Source organism: Diadema setosum, chromosome 9 (genome assembly GCF_964275005.1).
Source record: "Diadema setosum chromosome 9, eeDiaSeto1, whole genome shotgun sequence".
Lineage (NCBI taxonomy): Eukaryota > Metazoa > Echinodermata > Echinoidea > Diadematoida > Diadematidae > Diadema > Diadema setosum.
Genome location: NC_092693.1, coordinates 8,903,374 through 8,922,956, shown reverse-complemented (window position 1 = coordinate 8,922,956; position 19,583 = coordinate 8,903,374). Strand labels below are relative to the sequence as shown.

General features: G+C 39.4%; 1 protein-coding gene across 1 annotated transcript; it reads left to right on the top strand.

The window, feature by feature from the left end:
- The first annotated feature begins 2,529 nt into the window (after positions 1-2,529).
- On the top strand, positions 2,530-15,963 carry LOC140232595 (G1/S-specific cyclin-E-like). The gene is made up of 12 exons (XM_072312693.1): positions 2,530-2,632; positions 3,120-3,197; positions 3,422-3,530; positions 3,709-3,762; positions 5,536-5,641; positions 6,077-6,285; positions 8,738-8,884; positions 10,087-10,182; positions 11,080-11,226; positions 12,300-12,411; positions 13,377-13,534; positions 15,109-15,963. The coding sequence occupies exons 2-12, from the start codon at positions 3,184-3,186 to the stop codon at positions 15,226-15,228; spliced, it is 1,272 nt and encodes a 423-aa protein (XP_072168794.1). The 5' UTR covers positions 2,530-2,632; positions 3,120-3,183; the 3' UTR covers positions 15,229-15,963.
- Positions 15,964-19,583: the final 3,620 nt, after the last annotated feature.

The window sequence follows — 19,583 nt, the reverse complement described above, 5'->3', positions numbered from 1 at the left end:
ATTAACTCAAATTCAGATGGTATGTCATTTGCTTCCTTTTTCCAAAGTAGGGCAGTATAATTATGGACTCCATTCTAATGGTCCCTAATGGGGAGCATCACCACCATTTCAGAGGCTCCAACTCTCCCGCTTTTGACAGGAGATCTCCAGCCGAAAGCCCATTTTTGTAAAATCTCCTGTTCTCCCGCTTGAGATTTAATTTCTCCCGTCTTGGCTCAGTGTCTCCTGTTGGAAAGGATTTCTTACTTATTGCCATCGTATGTTGAAAAATAAACCTTAGATAGCAGGAGAGATCATTATGCATCTATGATCTAGAACCCTAGAGCTTCCAGGGCCCTTAAACGGACTCTGGCCGCAATTAGGAACTTCACGCTTTGCGCTTGTGATGTGCGCTTTGCGCACATCAACTTGGAGTCTGCATTTTGCAAGGGGTACGTTTCAGATGGGAGAATCTCCAAATCAGAAGGTGCTTGGGGTTGGAGTTTCTGCCATTACTTGTGAAGGTGACCCCCCTTGATCATTCCAGCCACCAGTTTTCAAGATGGAAATGTAAAAAGTTTATGCACAACAGACAGCACACACTGCACGACAGATGGATAAGTACAACTGACATACACAAGTTTCACATTTTATAGAAGGAAAAGTTGATTTAGGACTCATATAAAGTATACAGGAGCATGCAACAACATATTTGTTAATACTATGGAATTGGTGGAGGCGATCGATCTACAAAGCTAAGGGATTATTGACGTTTACTGTAATTTTTTTTTTTTTAATGATTATGGGAGAGGAGGGGAGAGGGGTTGCACATACCATCAACAGGAGAGTTTTGAGGTGATACTGTGATGACGTACATGTTGCATATAGATCTAGACGTTCTAGACCCCGTTGGCATATCGTAGCCCTACTTATATTCAAATTTGCACTGTAGACTATGGGTGGATGGTTTTATGTACCGATATTACTTTTTGGTGACACCATGTTCTTGTTGAGATGTTTTTTATATTAAGGATCTTTCTGGTTTTAATTATCATTCTGACAAAATCACTGATGGTCGTTATGATTTACTCTATCAAAAGCTGCAATATAGTGATAGTGATGATACTGAAGTTTATTTTATTTTTTCCTATTTAGGCCTAGGCCCTATATGATGATACTGAAGTTAATTGCATGTAGAAATACATGGAGTTAAGTCTCCATCATCAGAGGTGGATTTAGGGGGGAGCGCACTGAGTGCGCCCCCCTTTATTTTTTTTGTTGAAAGAAAGTAAATAAAAAGAAAAATATTGAGGGAGGGGTGCACGCGCCCCCCTTTAATTTTGTAAAGGTGCCCCCTCTTTATGGAGTTCTACTTCTAGCTACGATCCGCCCCTGATCATGTAAATTTACAACTTCAAATTTCATAATGCGAGTCTCCTTATTAATATTAGACTGCCTTTTATAATTGTCTATCTAAAAGTTCCCTAACTTGTCTTTGGAAGACATTCTCACAGTTATGATGCTTGGAAGATGGTCTAGAATCTACCCAGCAGCAGTGCAGGCACAGTCTCCACAGACTCACACTCAGCTCTTCTTCTTCAGTTTTCGCAACATTTTGAGGATCTTTAAAGCATGACTCATTGAGCTACATGTTTACAACGAACTTTGACTATCTTCAGGTTCTCACTCAGTGATACTTGTACTACAGCCTAGAGCCAGAGGATCTTACCCCGATGTCTTCAAACTACAGCTCTACCGTCGCCTCTACTCTACAGCCACTCTCCGCGATGAGTACAGGGCTTAGTCGACATCCATAGCATCGCCGTCCCCATTCCACCGCATACTAGTAACGGGGAGGCTAGTACAGTACTCTAGTATTCGACTAGCAGGTTGACAATGTACACGTACGTACACGTGCGATCACCCAATCGAAAACTCCCTAGTTGCTGACATTTAGCAGTGCCGATCGTCGTCCGTGACTGCACACAAGTTGCCGCGTATTCGTCAAACCAGCTGATTACCGTTTCCGGTTCGAGGCAAGTCTTTCTTGTCCAATCGCAATACGACTGATAATAGGCCACGCCTATTCATTCTTTGTTGCCATATGCTAATCTAGATTTAATTCAGTCGTTTGTATATGGCTAGCATTTTTTTTTATCAAAAATTGCAGACCAGAAATATTTATTTTCTTATTTTAGTATTTTTTATATTTTTAAATGCAATTAAGGTAGAAAATATTATGAATAAGTCACTAGTAATAAATTTATATTAAATACTTTTCGAAGTGATTAATTTGAGACTATATCTAGTTGCGCACACTTCTCGCAGCCAATTTCTTAGTGCGAACTGACTTGTTTAAAAGTGAATTTTTTGCTCATTTTTGCATCATTTACTGTACCCTGTTGTGCAGTGTGTTACAGAATCAATACTTTGTATATACTCAGGTGTTTGCCACCTCTTGGAGCTTCATTCTATGTTTGTAGCGGAGAAGATCATAATACGTTTAGAACTTCGCGGCAAGAACTCCCGCCAGTGCTACCCTTCGTTCACTGGACGACCGATCCGCGGGCATTCAGTGTGTGTGCATATTGGATTGTCTGCTTTGGCGGGTTATCGGCTGATCGTAAAGGCGGCGCCGAGGAGAAGTGTGGTTGTAAGGTTCAAAAACTGTCTTGATTTTTGTCGTATGCCTCGTCTGTTTTGCTTGTATTTTTAAGGGTTCATACACTGGTGCATTATCTTTGTTAGGACAAAATTTTAGTTCAAAACATTGGCTCAATTCGCCATAAGAGCGATATGCCGACTGTCAGGCGGAAACTATCCTGCGACACAAAGTTCGGACAGCCATACCACAAGACACTACCCACTGAACAGGCAGGCGCCCGCCCGTGCGTACACGGCCGGTGGCGCGATCAGCGAGCGTTTTCCTTGTCTAGCTCTGACCATTCGGTGTTTTGTTTGTCCCGTTTCGTTATAGTAAGCATACATCGGTCCATTGTTTCTATCAACGTCGGCTATATTGAATTTGTAAAGCAGCATCATGTCCTGGGTTAAAAATCGTGGCATTGATTTTGATGTCCAATAGCCGGATTTTTTGTAAAATTGCAGTTAAACATTTCATCCTCAATTTAAATTTTCAGGAGCGGGCCTACTTGGACGACGTGGACAACAGTGAAGAACCAGTAAAGTATCAGTGAGGAAACGATGTCTCGTCGAAGGTATGTTTTTATTTTCCCTTTTTTCCATCAATCATTGTGAAGGGGTTGCACACTTGAAATTTGCCTAACTAGACTAACGTTAGAGCTCAAAACGTTTTACGCCAGAGAAAATAACTGACGGTGGTGGAATTAAAAATCATTCAGTGTAGGCTTGCCCTTGGCCTTGCAGCCTCAACTGAGATTCGAGTTTTGTCTACAATTTTCTCATGGTTTTTGCCTTTCAGTGGTCGACTTCAAGCGAGGCAAGAGAACGACAGAACATCAAATTATGAATCAGAGGAAAATCATCAGCTAGTTTGCACAAGGAAAAGGAAAACCCGCGAACAAGACATGGTGAGTTAATCTGGAAAATGTGACTGTGATCATTCGTGCAATGTGTGTAACGTTAAGTTTAGTGTCTGAACTGAGCTTAGCCGCTAGGCCGCTGTGGACTCGACTATCGATTTGATTGAAAGATCGCGGGAAAGTGTCTTTACAACATTTTCTCCCTGTTCTCCCAATCATTTCACAGGTCGAGACAACCAGAACAGAAGTTCAGAAGAGAAGGCAGGAATTCAGGATAGAAGTGAGTTGAGTGTTCGTTTTGATGGCCATTTGTGTAGTGCCGGTTACCGCTTGATCATGATCAGGCGATTATCCTTATTGGGCAAGGGGACTTTGTTGTTTCGCGCTCCTCCGGTCCTTCGATTCCCGCCGCCCGCTCGTACCTGTGTAGTGTGACTCCGCCGTTCATTCATTGTGTTGGCCGGCGGGCAAGGCAGCAACCCGCGCCTCCCGCCCGCCCCTGCACTGTGTAGAAGTGTGTTTGCTTGTGTGATTTAACGCGTTTGCGTTCGTGTTGATGTTGTTCTTGTTTCTGTACATACAACATATACTATAGGCCTATGTTGCTTGATGCATGTTGATGCATGTTGATAATAATGAAAGCTTGTTCGATGCTAGATTCTAACAGTTTGATTGACAATGCTTGAGTGTTGCTCTTCTGTTATCAAGCTGAATTTTTGAACAGAAATAAAAAGTGCGCAGAATAGATATTAGATCCACCAATGTGAGCTAATTCCTTGTTTTGTAGCAGACTTTATGACTTTACTAGAATTCTGAAATGTGGTCTAAGATCTTTGATTATTGGGACATTAAAAACGCTTGATAATAATAATAATACAGACTCTAGCCTCTAGGCCTAACGTTAGGTTCCTACCTTATCTTTGGTTTGATACACTATAGAACCAAGAAGTTTACTCAAATCAGATATCAAAGTGACGACAGTGAGATCTTTCCACTACCGCCACCGGTACTATTATTGATTTCTACTCATTTTTGTTTTTCCTTTATAAAGACTAATTTCTCAACATAATAATAAATGGGCATACTGCTGAAATGATTTTGCAATGACATCTCCTGGAACATTATTCCAAACACACAAGAATCATAGGGCCTATATCAAAAACATTTGAATTATGGCTGTTTGCTATTTATTATTTGTCAGAAATATTGAAATATTTTGGTTTTGATGCATCATACTTTTTAGTTTAAGGTTGTTGTTTTTTTTTCCTTTTTTTTTTCGTCTTGCCTTTGAGGTGTTAGTACATAAGGAGGGGTCAAGTCAGATACCTTAATTTGCTTCTTCGTAGCTCAATGGTTAATGTGGTGTTTGTGTGTATTTATATCTGTCCGTCTATGTGTGTGCTTTTGTATATATTGTGGGTGCAGTGGTATCCTGACAGTACATAGAGTTTGAATGCAGAAACAGCAGATAAACACTAATTTCAATTTTTTTTTAACAAAGTCATCAAAAAAGAGAAAAATTAACTCATAATTTTCAATGATATACATTTGTAACAAATAGTTTTGTAGTTATTAAAATTATAATATAGAGTTATATGTAATTATTTTTGGTTTCCAGCAACTTCGATCATAAATACCAGGTATATATACCAGTTGATAAAAGTTGATAAGTCAGTTTTTTAATTTAAACCCTTCATATATTCTTTTCCTGCAGCTGTAACTACATATAATTGCAATTGTGACTGGAGTTTCTTCCCTAGTATCCATTATTCATAGACGTAGTACCTGTTTTCCTATTTCATTCTCCCTATAAAGCTTGGAATTTGCACCCTTTGAGCTCACTTGAATTGTACCGGGATGTCCTGCTCCCAACCTCCCATCTCCCCCCTCCCCCCCCCCCCCCCCAAAAAAAAAAAAAAAAAAGAGGAAAAGATGTTTTGTTACCATTCCTGAAAGCACATGTGAGCAATGTGAGCTTCAGTGTCTTCATTCAGGTTGTTGTAAAAGCTAGTTTTACTAATAGGGTTTTTTTTCTTTTTCTGAATATCTGCAGAATCACTGGGTGCCAATATCCGAGTCGTCAACCATAGAAACATCTCGATTGGTGCCAACTAGTAACAGGGAAGCAACAACTCCTTCAGAGGAACTCATGGACTCGGGTAAGACTATTGCATTTGAGGGGAGTGCTGCTTTTATGCAAAGCTGCCACTTGTGCCCCCCCCCCCCCAAAAAAAAGTGTTTATGTGTCATATATTTGTAGTATTCAGAATGTTACTAAAGGACTAGGTGGGGAGTTTAGCCCTAGTGCCTTTTATGTAACATATGTAACAAAGGTAATGCCATATTTATATTGTACATTACTGTATGTCATCAAATTGAATTGTGCTAAAAGAATGAATGAATTGTCAACCAGTTCATTGAAATGAAAGGGGAAAAAAATTAGTGTTCTCAAAAGTTCTACAAAGTTGTAATACATGGAGGGGGGGGGGGGGGACTCTACTTCAACCTCACAAAGCATGTACCGTACAACTTTTCAACAATGAATATCACTGCATTTTTCATGTACATTCTTCATATTGGGCTTCCTCCTCTAGCAAACTGGGTCACGTTCCGTAACCTCTTCCCAGCCCATGTGTCGGAGCGAGCGTCGCCAGTGCCCCTCGTCAAGTGGGCGGAGCTGCCAGAGCTGTGGTCGATCATGACGCGGCAGGAGACCCTTTACCCCAGGCAGGTGGGCTGCCTGAAGGGGCACCCATCGCTAGGCGAGAGAATGAGGTCCATCCTCCTAGACTGGTTAATCGAAGTGAGTGACAAACTTTTCAATCAAACATGATTGAAACTGAAGTGAAAGCAAGAGATTATAAAGCATAGGGATGAAGATAGGAGGTACCAGTATGAGTTTTCTTCCAATTTGTCTGCCCTCTGTGCAAATGAAATTTGTAAAATCGCAACTGCTTCACAAACATGTCTGAAAAAGGGAACCTGTGGGAATCGAACCTGTCATTCATTACTTCTTTCCCGACAGTGACACTACCACCAGACTATCTCTGGTTGCTTGCAGTGACACAATGAACTTGGAACAAATACATAGATACTTTATGAACGTTCAAATCGTACAGCAATGTCATTTAAGTATGAAGAATTGGAAATCTCGCGGGGAGAACATGAAATGCCATGTTATTGCACACTGCGATAGTGTACCTCTTCTTGAATGTGATTCTGTGCGTGTATGGTCAACAGAGACAGTGGTATAAAACCAGGGTCATAAAAGCACTGTTTTCATCAAAATTTCCCATCGTTTTGGCAGGATAACCAAAAAAAAAAAAAAAGAAAAAAAAAAGTTGAAAAATGTGGTATGGGAAAAAGTGTCCCGTGGAAACTTGTTTTGCAAGAAAAAGTGCTATCCAAGCACCATATCGTCCAGATTAGGCAATGCTGCCACAACCCCCCCAAAACAGAACAATACAGAAAGTGAGTTCAAAAGAAAGCAGAAACCGTGTACACAGCTCATGCACAATGGTCTTCATTGTTGTCGGTCAGTTCAGGAAAAGCAGTTTGGACTTGAACATGTCAATACTGGCTGGGAGTGTGGTCAGGCTCTCGAGATCCCCATGTGGTCATTAAATAATCAATGGACACCACTCCCTTTTACCTCTCTTGCAGTTCGACTGGTCATTCAGCGGGTCCCATTCATTCATTGCCTTGACCAATCAATAGGTCAAACCCTTTGTTGTACTGCCCACTGGCAATGCCTATTCAAGGGAAGCCGGCCCAATAAGATACAAATACAAGAAGCATTGTTCTTCAATTGCACTGCTGATGTCCGATTCTTGTAAAGAAATTCTGAAAGGCGGGAAAGGATGGACATGACTTTCACTGCACCAGGTCAATTATGGTCAAGACTTTGTGGTGCCCAGTGAAGTTAGATAAACTGTGTACCATTCACTGGAAAGCCAAGCTAAGACTTAAAATGAAAGTGAGACTGTCTAGGGATTAGGATCCATGGTAGGATTTTCCCCATGGTGAGCTGTAAAACATAAATTATGGCAGCAGTGACCTGATATATAATTGTTGCAGTATGTTGCTGTGTTCACAACAGATCTTCATAATCTGTATACTGTGAAAAAGTTTCGTTTCTATGCTTTGCTATTTAAACTATTTTCTTTGCGGCATTTGTCCTGCATGGAGTGTGTGGAAATGTAGCATATTTTTTTTTTCCATTAACCCTAAAAAGACTGGGGGGGGGGCCTAAAAGGCCCCCCCCCTCGACATTTCGCGCGATTACTCAGCAACACGCAATGCTCTCGCCGCGAAGCTCTATGACTTTTTTCTTTCGAGTTTCCCGCACATTTTGACACCAAATTTGTGACGCCCGGGGGTACGGTTCTGAAGTTACATAACTTTTTGTACATGCACGTCAGACCGAAAATGGCTCAAAAATGTGATTTTGTGTACTAAGTCAATACAAATTGAGTTTTATCACATGGTTCATATAAATATGCTTATTTTTACTGTCAATGGCTAAAATCAATTTGTTTTAGTAGTATTATGCCTCAAAAAGGGTCTGCCACAAATTTTGCTGAAAAAAACAACAAAAACAAAACGTCGTAAAAACAAGGAAATACATAAGAAATTCATAAAACAATAAAATAAATAAGAAATTAATTTTGATACTGATTTTTTTTTCAAGTGCATTTGCTAAGAATGCCACAAAGAATATCTAGACCAAAAATGAACACTTTTGGAGCTTTATTTACTGATTTAGATCAAAAAGTCTGATTTCTTGCATAAATTAGCATAATTAATTAAAATAAAATAAAAGAAGACTATTTTGGAAAATTTAAATATACGATCTTGTAGATTACATCGCACACTACCATTGTGCAAATTTCCGCGGTGATCGCGCGATCCACGGCCGAGATCTTAAGGGGGGGCCCTTTAGGCCCCCCCCCAGTCTTTCGAGCTACCAAAATAGCCCAGTCTTTTTAGGGTTAAATGAAGGTCAATCTTTTCAAGAATACCATTGATGCATTTTTTTTTTTGTCAAAGCGTAAAGAGCAAGCAAAATAATGATTTGCATTTTTGATAATGAGTTTTACAACTCAAGTGATACCTGCATGTTAACACATAATCTGCATTAAGCAAACTGTTGGCAAAACACTGAATGAATAATTTTTTCTGCATCATTAGGATTTCTTGTTAATGCTTTCGTTTCTACTTTGTTAACAATTCTTATTGCTGTTTTGTTTTTACAGGTTTGTGAAGTGTACAGGTTACACCGCGAGACATTCTATCTTGCAGTAGACTTTGTAGATAGGTACCTGGCAGCAAAAAAGAACATTCCAAAGACGAAACTACAGCTGATTGGCATCACTGCACTATTCATCGCAGCAAAGTTAGAAGTAAGTTTCAAATAGGAATCATATGTTATCGTTGTGTGAACACTATTGCAAGAAAGGGTTTCAGCGACTATGCACTGATAATTTTAAAGAAAAGATCGAGTTTGTTACACAATAATTCAATTGACAAAGGAGAAGACTATAAAGGGATGGTACAGTATTGGTAGAGATGAAAATTGGGCTTCAACTCTTTTGTGAGGTACCAAGAAAACAGTAATGAAATAGTGCAGAGCACACCATTTTGAGAGGAATTCAAAGTTTATTTTATAAAAATCAGGTTTGGAATAGCTGAAACATCCAAAAACAAAGTAAAACAAAACAATCGTAATAAAATTTGGGTCCCACACTTTATTGGGATCGCTCTGTATTGGATATCTTGGTCATTTCAAAGAAATTTTCATCAAAAAAAAAAAATGAATCCCTCTTTGAATGCTCTTTCATATTTTATAAGAGGTTTCTCACTATCTCACCAAAAAATGATAAAAAACCTGAAGTTAAGTCTCAACCAAAACTATACGATCCCTTTAACTCTTGTCTGTGAGCAGCATTGATAACTATTCAAATGTAAGAACATGATAAGTACACAAACTCTGCAAAGCAGACATCCCTTCTCGAAGCATATCACATTAAAGTTTAAAATAATTTAAAGGTTATATTGCACGCATGATCTCCTTAACATTTACTTTGAATTTTATCTATGATATGAATTTAAGACCATATTTATAAAGGTAATTCTAAGTTTGAAAAAGATTTACTCAGGATCTTTATTGATTGAAAAGTTTATTCAAGTCAGATTGTAAGTCCAAGATAACCAGTAACATGCTCAAGAGCCTACCTGAGAAGTTTTCACTATTTTCTGTCAAGGTGCCTACTTTTACTTACTTCAGTTAGTGGCCCTACACTCTAAACATCAAGAAATACTGTATACGTCATATATTTAGCGAATCAAAATTTTCGGGAATCGGGACTTGATGACAATTTCGCAAGTGGTTAAATTCGTGAGTGTTTGGATACGGTACTGAATGGAGAAATGTGTGTGTGAACATCATATTCAGATCGGGATCAGTGTCAATTTTTTTGCGCGTCTGTAAATTTGTGAATGGCACCTGACTCATGAAAATATACCTCACAAAATATTTGCCTTATACAGTAGTTTATCCTTCAATGACCTTTACCTATCTACTCACTTCCATTCCAACCTATAGGAAATCTATCCACCAAAACTCCACGAGTTTGCGTATGTGACAGACGGGGCGTGCAGTGAGGACGAGATCCTCAACCAAGAACTTGTCATCCTGAAGGTAATGTGATCTTACTGGTGGTAGAATGCATACATTCATTAACAATACAGCAGCTGATCATAGAACTAATTTGCGAAAGAAGAAGAATGATTCTGAGATATTTGAACCACATCTACCGTGTATGTACCAGAAATAGACGTGTCTTCAAATTTACAGATATTAGTAAAAGTATTGTAAAAGTGGATATTTTCACACGACTAATTTATTAAGCTCGGCCGGGTAAGAAAAGTTTCGCATGTTTTTGATACCGCGGAATCAAGACATCAACTACTTGAACATATAGCCAGCAAAAATATTTGCGTCCTTTTATTTTCACGCTAGTGCGAAATGCATGAAAATTTCAACACCACAAAAATGTCCACTTTTACAGTAGTTGTGATAGTAGCATTGTTGTCATTATTGTATAGTCAACATCAATGTCATTATGTTGTAATTTCTAATATTGTGTGATCAACTCTTAAATTTACTTTGACATTCTTTGCTTTTCAGGAGTTAACGTAATATAGGTGACTCCCTTTATAAAATAATCCTGGGGAGTGGCAATTTTCTGTCATTATTATATCAAAATTTTGTTACAGCCGAACAACAAAGGATGTAAAGATGTTCAGAGAATAATTTTGAGGGCCTGAAATTTGAATTTGTTGTAATGAGAGTTTCATTATAACTGTGTTTGTTATAACAGGAGTGCACTGTACTTTAGGGTCTGATTAATCAGAACTCGCTACTCTGACATTTGTATTCCTGGTCATGGAACTGAAGGAAGACTTGATGAGACACGGAATTGTTAACAGAAAGAGGACAATAACACAATTGACAGAAAAAAAGAAATGATCGGATGGTATCAATTTGCCATTTGCCAATATTTTGTATCACCATCTTTGCATACATTTCTTCCAGGCGCTGAAGTGGGACCTGTCCCCAATCACTGTCAACACCTGGCTGAATGCTTTCATGCAAATCTGCAACGCTGACGAGATCGCCAACCAGAAGACCAACTTCCACATCCCAGCCTACTCCTCCAGTGACTTCATCAAGGTGGCTCAGGTGAGAGCACAAACTGGTGGCATGAGTGTTCAGCTGATCCAAAAAGGGAATGATACTGCAGATTTGTGGAAGGGGGGGGGGGGGGGGGGGAGGAAAGGAGAGAAAGGGCAAAAAGGTTTAAAACATTTCCATTTTAATCACTTTTATAGCTTGATGAAAGATGTGACCCAGTGCTTGTGAAAAGGTAGTTTTGCTTGTTTGCATATTATTTGCATATTATACACAGTTTATGGTGCAAGAGATGCAGACAACCGATACTTAATGCCTTTTTATGCTGTTTCAGATAAAGCTGCTGTCAGATTTTTCTTTGGAAATTATCAGTTTTGCCTGTCCTGCGTGTCATGTTGAGAGAGTGCTGGTAAAATTGATGCCACTCCTGAAACTGTCTCATACAGCTGATGTTTTATCATGTCTGTGCTATTTGTATGGATCCACTTTAGCACATCATGAATTGTAATAATGTGATCAGACTTTGTTCACAGCTGTGAATGTAAAGTTAATTATGAATGAAATGCTACCCTCTTGTATCTGGTTATGCACTGTAAGTTCAGTAAGTCATGAACCATTATGTCCCAGTAGACTACAGACAGTTGGTATGGCGCTCTCCATTTCCAGTCCATTTGCAGAAATCATAATGCCCTTCAGCAAAGGGCATTTCTTCCTCCGTGCATAGTGTGCATGCTTTACTTTGCCAAGTCTTCTTGATTCTGGAGGAGGCTTCCTGAAATTCAAACATGTCTACACGTCCTGACAAAAAGATTATGATTGCCCCCCCCCCCCCTTATGTCAGAATGAACATGACCTATCGAGATGGTAAGTCATTACAAGTACCTCCCCCATAGCTCTCTTAAACCTTTGCTGATTTTGATATTTGGGTCAGGTTGTCCTTGCGAATCAGTGTTTTGTGTTGTATGTTGTTAAGATCATTTTCTAGAATGAAGATGACCTGCATGTATCTGTATTTAATTTTCAGCTGGAGTTTGATGCTACTGTCATCATTTATGTTAATTTTGTTGTTGTTGTCAGTGTTACAAATTGTTTCAAATTGCTTCTCAATGACTTGATATTGGCAGCTCCTGGATGTATGCACCCTGGACATTGGATCCCTAGATTTTGAGTACAGCACCTTAGCAGCGTCTGCCCTCTATCACATGACCAATGAAGAACTTACCCTGGAGGTCACAGGTAATAAACGCATCATGTCTTACCCAAGGGTTGGCAAATCTTTGTGACTTCAGGGTGGTCCACAACTTGAAATTTGAGCATGTTGCAAGCTCAGAATCTGAGAATATTGCAGAAATTGTATGTATCGTGAGCACATAGTTCGCAATATTCCGCAGCTTATCTCTCTTTGTCCTGCTTACTTTCATTCAATGTTCTCTCTCATGTTTTGCACACAAATATATAAGTATCAGGTAGTTTGATTTTCTTATGTTTGCACATGTTTTTTACATGTTTGACTACATTTTGTGTAGAGCTTGGTGCATATTCTTGAGGATGTTGCACAGGAATTGGAGCATGTTGCAGCGACATGCTAAAACCCCTCGTTGACTACTCTGAACTTAGTGATTCAGATTGCAATGCATAGACCTGCTTTACATTACTGTAAAAGTGGACATTTTTTTCACCTGAGTAATATTTCAAACTTGGTCAGTCGGGGTGAATTTCGTGTATTTGTAATTCTGCAGAAGCAAAATATATATTAGTATTAAATGTTTAAAAAAAAGAAAAAAAATGGAGCTTTTATCAATGCGCTAGTTGCATATCTTGTGAAGCATGAGAAAAATTTGCATACCACAAAAATTGCTACTTAAAAAGTATATTGTTGATTTCCAACTCCGATTTTGTACATGTAATCCCTTGGGGGCAAACAGGATTGAAAATTTGCTCTGCAAAAAAGGGAAATGTATGTTATTGTTGGATTCTTTGTTCACACTGGCAAAATTTCTTTACAGAAGGGGTTCACTGTTCTGTGCTCATTTATGTACATTTTTTTTTTGTGCTCGTATTCAGAATTGTGATGTTTGTTGCAATAATGGAATGAAACAATTAGTTTTACTTGCAGATGCATGATGATTGCTCTTCCAGATGGATCTGCCTGCAAAACCTTTATTTCTTTTCATGTTTTCTCTTTTATCTTTTCTTGGTAGGGATGAAATGGGATGACATCGCGGTCTGTGTCCAGTGGATGTCAGCGTTCGCCATAACCATCAGAGAGATGGGCGTCGCCCAGCTCAAGAGCTTCAAGAATGTCTTTCCGGGGGATGCCCACAACATCCAGACACACTGCTCAGGTTTAGAACTACTGGTGAGTCTTGCTCACATTGTTGCCTGGCTGTTCTGGCTGGCCCATGCGGTCTAGGAAACTACATTTCTTTGATTCACTGCTGTATCTTATTTTTATTGTGATTTTTAGCTCACCTGAGCCAAAGGCTCAAGTGAGCTATTGCGATCGCCCTTCGTCCGGCGTCCGTCACGCGTCGTCCGTCGTCCGGCGTCCGTCGTGCGTAAACTTTTACATTTTTATCTTCTTCTTGAAAACCCCAAGACCGATTTTCATCAAACTTGGCAGGTAGCATCCCTAGGGGGTTAGGAACTCAATTTGTTAAAATGGGCACCATGCCCCACCCAGGGGCCCCCAGGGGGGCCCAAACCCCCCAAAATTAAGGAATCTGTAAAAATCTTCTTCTCTAGAACCAGAAGTGATAGAGCTAAGTTAATACTATGAGTTAGTACATTGATGACTGTAGTTTCAAGTTTGTTCATGGCAGAATCAGGGGTGCCCCCCTTGGGACCCAGGGGAGGGGGGTGGGGAGGGGTCCTTATGGGGCCTAAATTATCCATTTTCATCTTCTTCTTGAGAACCCCATGACCAATTTTCACCAAACTTGGCAGGTAGCATCCCTAGGGGGTTAGGATCTCAATTTGTTAAAATGGGCACCATGCCCCACCCAGGGGCCCCAGGGGGGCCAAACCCCCCAAAATGAAGGAATCTTTAAAAATCTTCTCTAGAATCAGAAGTTATAGAGCTAAGATAATACTATGAGTGAGTACATTAATGACTGTAGTTTCAAGTTTGTTCATAGCAAATCCAGGGGTGCCCCTCTTGGGGGCAGGGGGGGGGGGGGTGGGAAGGTCCAAATGGGGGCCTGAATTGTACATTTTCATCTTCTTCCTGAAAACCTCATGATGGATTTTCGTCAAACTTGGCAGGTAGCATCCCTAGGGGGTCAGGATCTCAATTTATCAAAATGGGCACCATGCCCCACCCAGAGGGCCCCAGGGGGCCCCCAATCCCCCCAAATTAAGGAATCTTTAAAAATGTCGGCCCTTATTGTACATTTTCATCTTCTACTTGAGAAGCCTGGTCAAATTTTAGTAGAGCTGTGAATAATTTAGATTAGTGACTGCGTGAAAGGTGAACTTGCGATACTCAGGTGAGCGCTAGACCCGCGGGTCTCTTGTTATATTTGACATAAGTGTGTCATAAGGTAGACTTAAAAATTCTTTTTCTTTTGACCCCTTTGTTGTTTACTGTAACATCAGAAATGTGAAACTTTTGTAAATTGGAAGCAGCTGCCTTTCACTACGTGAAACTTTCACAAAGTGCTGCCCATGTAAAGGAGTATACTTACATTTACTTGATTGTGCAGACAAAAACTATGCACTGTACTGTCACGAAAGATAGCTCCTTGCAAAATTTACATCTCCAATGTCAATGCAACATTTACCATTCTGTTTGTGAGATCCTGCATTATTGATGTCAATTTGATGGTAGGTTGAAGTCCATCTTAAGAGTTTTTATCTTCATAGCTTTTGTAACAATGTCTCCATGGATATGTGTACGCTTTGACCCATCTGCATTTTCTTTTCCCACCGTAGGAGAAGTCTCAGGAGAGGCTGAAGGAGATCCGGGAGGCTGCATGCTGCAGTCCAGTGCAGGTGCCTGGTGTCCTGACCCCTCCTCAAAGCAACGAGAAAGGGCATAAAGGTGTTCTATGATGAAAACAGGGTTTGCCACCAGTCTTGGCCAGAATTTTGTTTAGCAGTAGATAGTTACTTTATTTGTGTGTCTGTTCTCTTTATAAAGAATGTACTATGTGTCTGTGCTGTTGTCTTTATATATCTTAGTATTGTTACGACATTGTGCAAAATGAATTTGTTTTCGCCCACAGTGATGCAGTAGGTAATTTTCCGAGTCGCATTAGGGTTTCGGAAATGCCTTGTGAAGAAATATGCATCAAACTATGTGATGAAATAGCCTTTGAGGCAACAGAAAATGTTAATGAGATGTACCTTACCGGTTAGTCTAGATCACTCCAGACTCAATTTTGCTGAAGTCAAACTGACAGGGATTTGAGAAAGGCTTTTTTGGATGCTCGCAGTGCATGTGACTCAGAACATTAACCCATGGAGTCGAAGGAAAGGTTTAGGCCACAAAAATGATCTTGTCTTCATTGAAAGGCAGAGTTGCCAAGTTTCCCTGATTCTGCAGGGGGCACCCTGAAATCTTTTAATATCTCTTCATGTCTGGATGAGAGAATAACATGGGCTATCTCCCTGGTTACTGTTTGTTTGAAATCAACCTGATTTTGATGGAGGCATGACTTAGATGTTGGCAGCCTTGGATTGGGCACCTCTTCAATTTTGGGGGGCATTTCTTGTATTTTTAGAGCTCTAGATGAAACAGAATTTGTAAAATTGTAAAATCTGCAAGAAGTCAGAAAGAAATGTAAAAAGGAAAAAAAAAAAAAAAAAACACTTTTCGGTTCTTAATGTGTTTCCCAGTCAAGAATCAGTGATGCTTGCAGGAATTTTGAAACTTTTGAAAATTTCACATTCAAAATGAATAATGATATACATGTATGAACAACAGAGGACTGAAATGGGAGAGGTTTTTTGTTTTGTTTTTTCTTTCTTTTACTCCACTTTACGAAATTCTAATAATGAAACTTGATGGAACATAAGCAGCATGTTAAGGCATGGGATGAAATATTGATTTAATTGATTGAACATTTTCTCTCTTGCTCTTAGCACCAATTTCTGATGTTCCCCGCTGAGTCAGTGACATTGCTCGTAGTATCTCTTTTCCTTTCATTAGCACAGGACACTTTGAAGTTAGCTCTGATTTTGTGATCTGTTAGTTTTTGTGGGAACATATGTTCAACTTTCGAGGTAGGTGTGCTTACTAACTGAAATATAAACATTTTTCTGTGGAGTGGGTAGTTTTAATTCAAGAGATTATGAGAATATTTTAGTCGAGTGTAGGTACAAAGTGTATAGAGAGCTTACTTTTAAGATGATTTAAGATGGTTCCGCAGTTGGGAATGTGTATTTTAAACCTGTATATTTCCGGAGGGGAATATTTTGAGACACTCCTGTAGAAAACTTTGAAAAGGAAGTGTTCGCCGAAAGCTCGTAAATACTGACAGATGATGGGTTGCATGTAACAAGGTGCATCGTGACTTCAGTGGAAAGACAGCTGGGGTTAATAAATGAGAGACGAAATCAGAAAGTATCTGTTACATTCCTCTAGCTGTTTGCCATACCAAAGTAATTCTCAGAGCCTAATCTGACCGAGTTCATGAGTGGTGGGAGAGAATGTGTTTATTTGGGGGTATTTTTATGAGTCATCAACAGATAAAGAAGAATTCAGCAATAATTTTTGTCCAGCTGTAGGTGTAAATGCTTACATTTATAGGCTTGTGAAGTTTGGCAGTTCTGCGGGATGTTTCACCGGGTCGTTCAAGATTAAAATATTTACTCTCTGGTTTTTGTGTATGATCGCTGTGGGAATGATATTCAATGCATTTGTACAGAGATTATTTATAGTCACAATTTATATTATGTTTCATGTATTCATACAAATGCTTCTAAGTGAAATTGTGATGGTATTTATTTTTTTGTCAATGCAAATGTTCTACGTTGAAATGCGCGAGATAGTCGTGCTCTTTTCTTCATCACAATTTAATTGATGAACAGGTCATCGGACATATATATGATTGATGAGTACTCATATGTTACCACTGGTGCTTTGTACATATGACCCAGTACATTAGTTACAGAAGAGTCTCTGATTATCAAGCAGTATTGGTCAATATTCTCTTTATATCATAGAGACAGAAAAGTCAATATGTTTGCATTTAGCTATGTGTTTTTTGTTCTGTTATTTTGTTGTTGGTGGTTTTTGTTTTGTCTTTTTCATGTGTGTGTTTGGATGTTGCTCTAGTGCATCCAGACATATCTCAGCCGGCTACTGGCTAAATTCTGTGAGTTGTATTTTGTTTGTGTTCACCCTAATTGTAATTCTCCATTTGTACACACTTCACACCCATCTTGGTCCGGAACACCATGCTTTGGGTTTTTTTTAATGCTGTGATATTGCACAAAATGTAATGTTCTTGTATGCATCCTGATGAGGGGAGATGGGGAAAGGGGGGGGGGGGGGTTGTTGTTTGTGTTGTTGTTTTGGCCAGATTTGTTAAGATTTGCCTTTATTATGGCCGTGAATTTACCACTGAGTGTCTGAATATGCTCAGGAGGTCTGTTGTACTGCTCCCATTACAAGTTTGCCCTCTCTCGAAAAAAATTTCACCCCGAAGAATGCAGACATGCCTGCTCAAACATCATTTTTGTGTGAAAAACTGGGTGCAATCATTTCAGTATATGAATCAAAGCATTATTGTTAGCCAAATTCATTTTTTATTGTATTTTTTATTCAATTTATTATTATTATCATTATTTTTTTTGTCCCTCAGGCACACCCATGTATGCATCTACGTCTCTTCCGTGACGTGTCTGACTCAAAATATAAGATGCGCTTGTTATGGTTTGCCGAAATCCTTACTCTGCCACACCGACAGTACTATCATTTTTTTATAATTACGTCAAAGAATTTTAGCACACATGTTGCATGGCATATCAGTTCGTTACAAGTGCCTTGGTTGCAGAAGACTGCTGCATACATGGTTTGCTGCTGCGTCCGCGTAGATTTGTGTGTAGTGGTTGTGTTGGATTTTTGGTGTTCCGATAATATCCCTGTGTGCCAGTCCAGGCATGTGTACGTTTGATTGAATTCAGACACAACTTCAGTGTGATACATTTGTGATATCGCTCAGGAGTGAAGCATTGCCAATGTTTGCAGGAACTCAGAATTTACCTCACTTTTTTGATAACAGGAGGAGAGAGAAAAAAAACAACAACAAGTGGTCTTCCTCATTACAATATATATATTTTCTCTCTCTTTCTCTCTCTCTGTCTGGGTAAATTGTTTTTGTTTACATGAATGTGGTTTGATTTCAATCTTGTAGGTTCTCTACAGCTGTTCATGTATTATTGCACAGGATGCTTGTAGACTTCAGTTTTGAAGTAAAAGTGCATCCCGAAAGTCCTCTGTGATTATCATCCATGGTGCCTTTAGAGTAAAGGAAGGACATTCTTTTACCGTTGTTGGAAATGCATTTTGTAGAATTATTTCAGATCCATTTTACGATTTTGCCAAGATATACAGTACTCTATCTGTACATTCAACACTGAAGTGCATCAGGCATGTGAAAAGCTCAGCAATTCTAATGCCTGCAACAGTTACCTTGGTTACAGGGGAGTTGGGGGATGGGGGACAACTGCAGTACCCTGATCTTACTCTCATCTTTCAATGGGGATGGTTAAAATATTCAAAAAGATTTCTGGGGAAATTGGGCATTTTGTCTGATTTTTATTTCAATTTGTTGTTTTTTTCTTCCTGCAAATGTGACATCCAAGCACTGAACATCATTCCAATTGCATTCCGTTGCAGGTAGCGCATTTAGGACAGTTTCTCATTGTATTCATTAGTAAGCATATTGACGTGCAGGATTAGCGTCATGGTTTCATTGAGAAATACACCCAATAACTCGCTCAGCGTGGGCTCTACCATTTCAAAACTGGCCCTAGGGTATCGGACATGAGCGGGATTGCGTTATTACGTAAACTGTATCCATGTTGGTTGTGCAAGTTTGGGAGACACTTGTATAGCTTTAAGCATTTTCTTTTTGTTTGGGGGGGGGGGGGGGAGGGCAAATACAAGACAGAAGCAAATAAAGACAGAAAAGCTAGTCACAGAGAAAAATTACAATTGATTTATGTTGTTTGTTTGTATGAATACCGGTATTTTGTTGCTTGTTAAAGTCAGTGGTGTTCTTTGTTTATACTCTCATCCTGCAAGCTTTGATTTTTCTTGTCTTCATGTCCTTGTCTATTTTTTTTTTCAATTAATGCCCAAGGTTATTTGTTTGAGTGTTCACTGGTTATTTCCAGTACTGTACAGTAATGTTAAATCATCACAGTTCAGCGGTAATGGATGTTGTTTCGTTCATGGT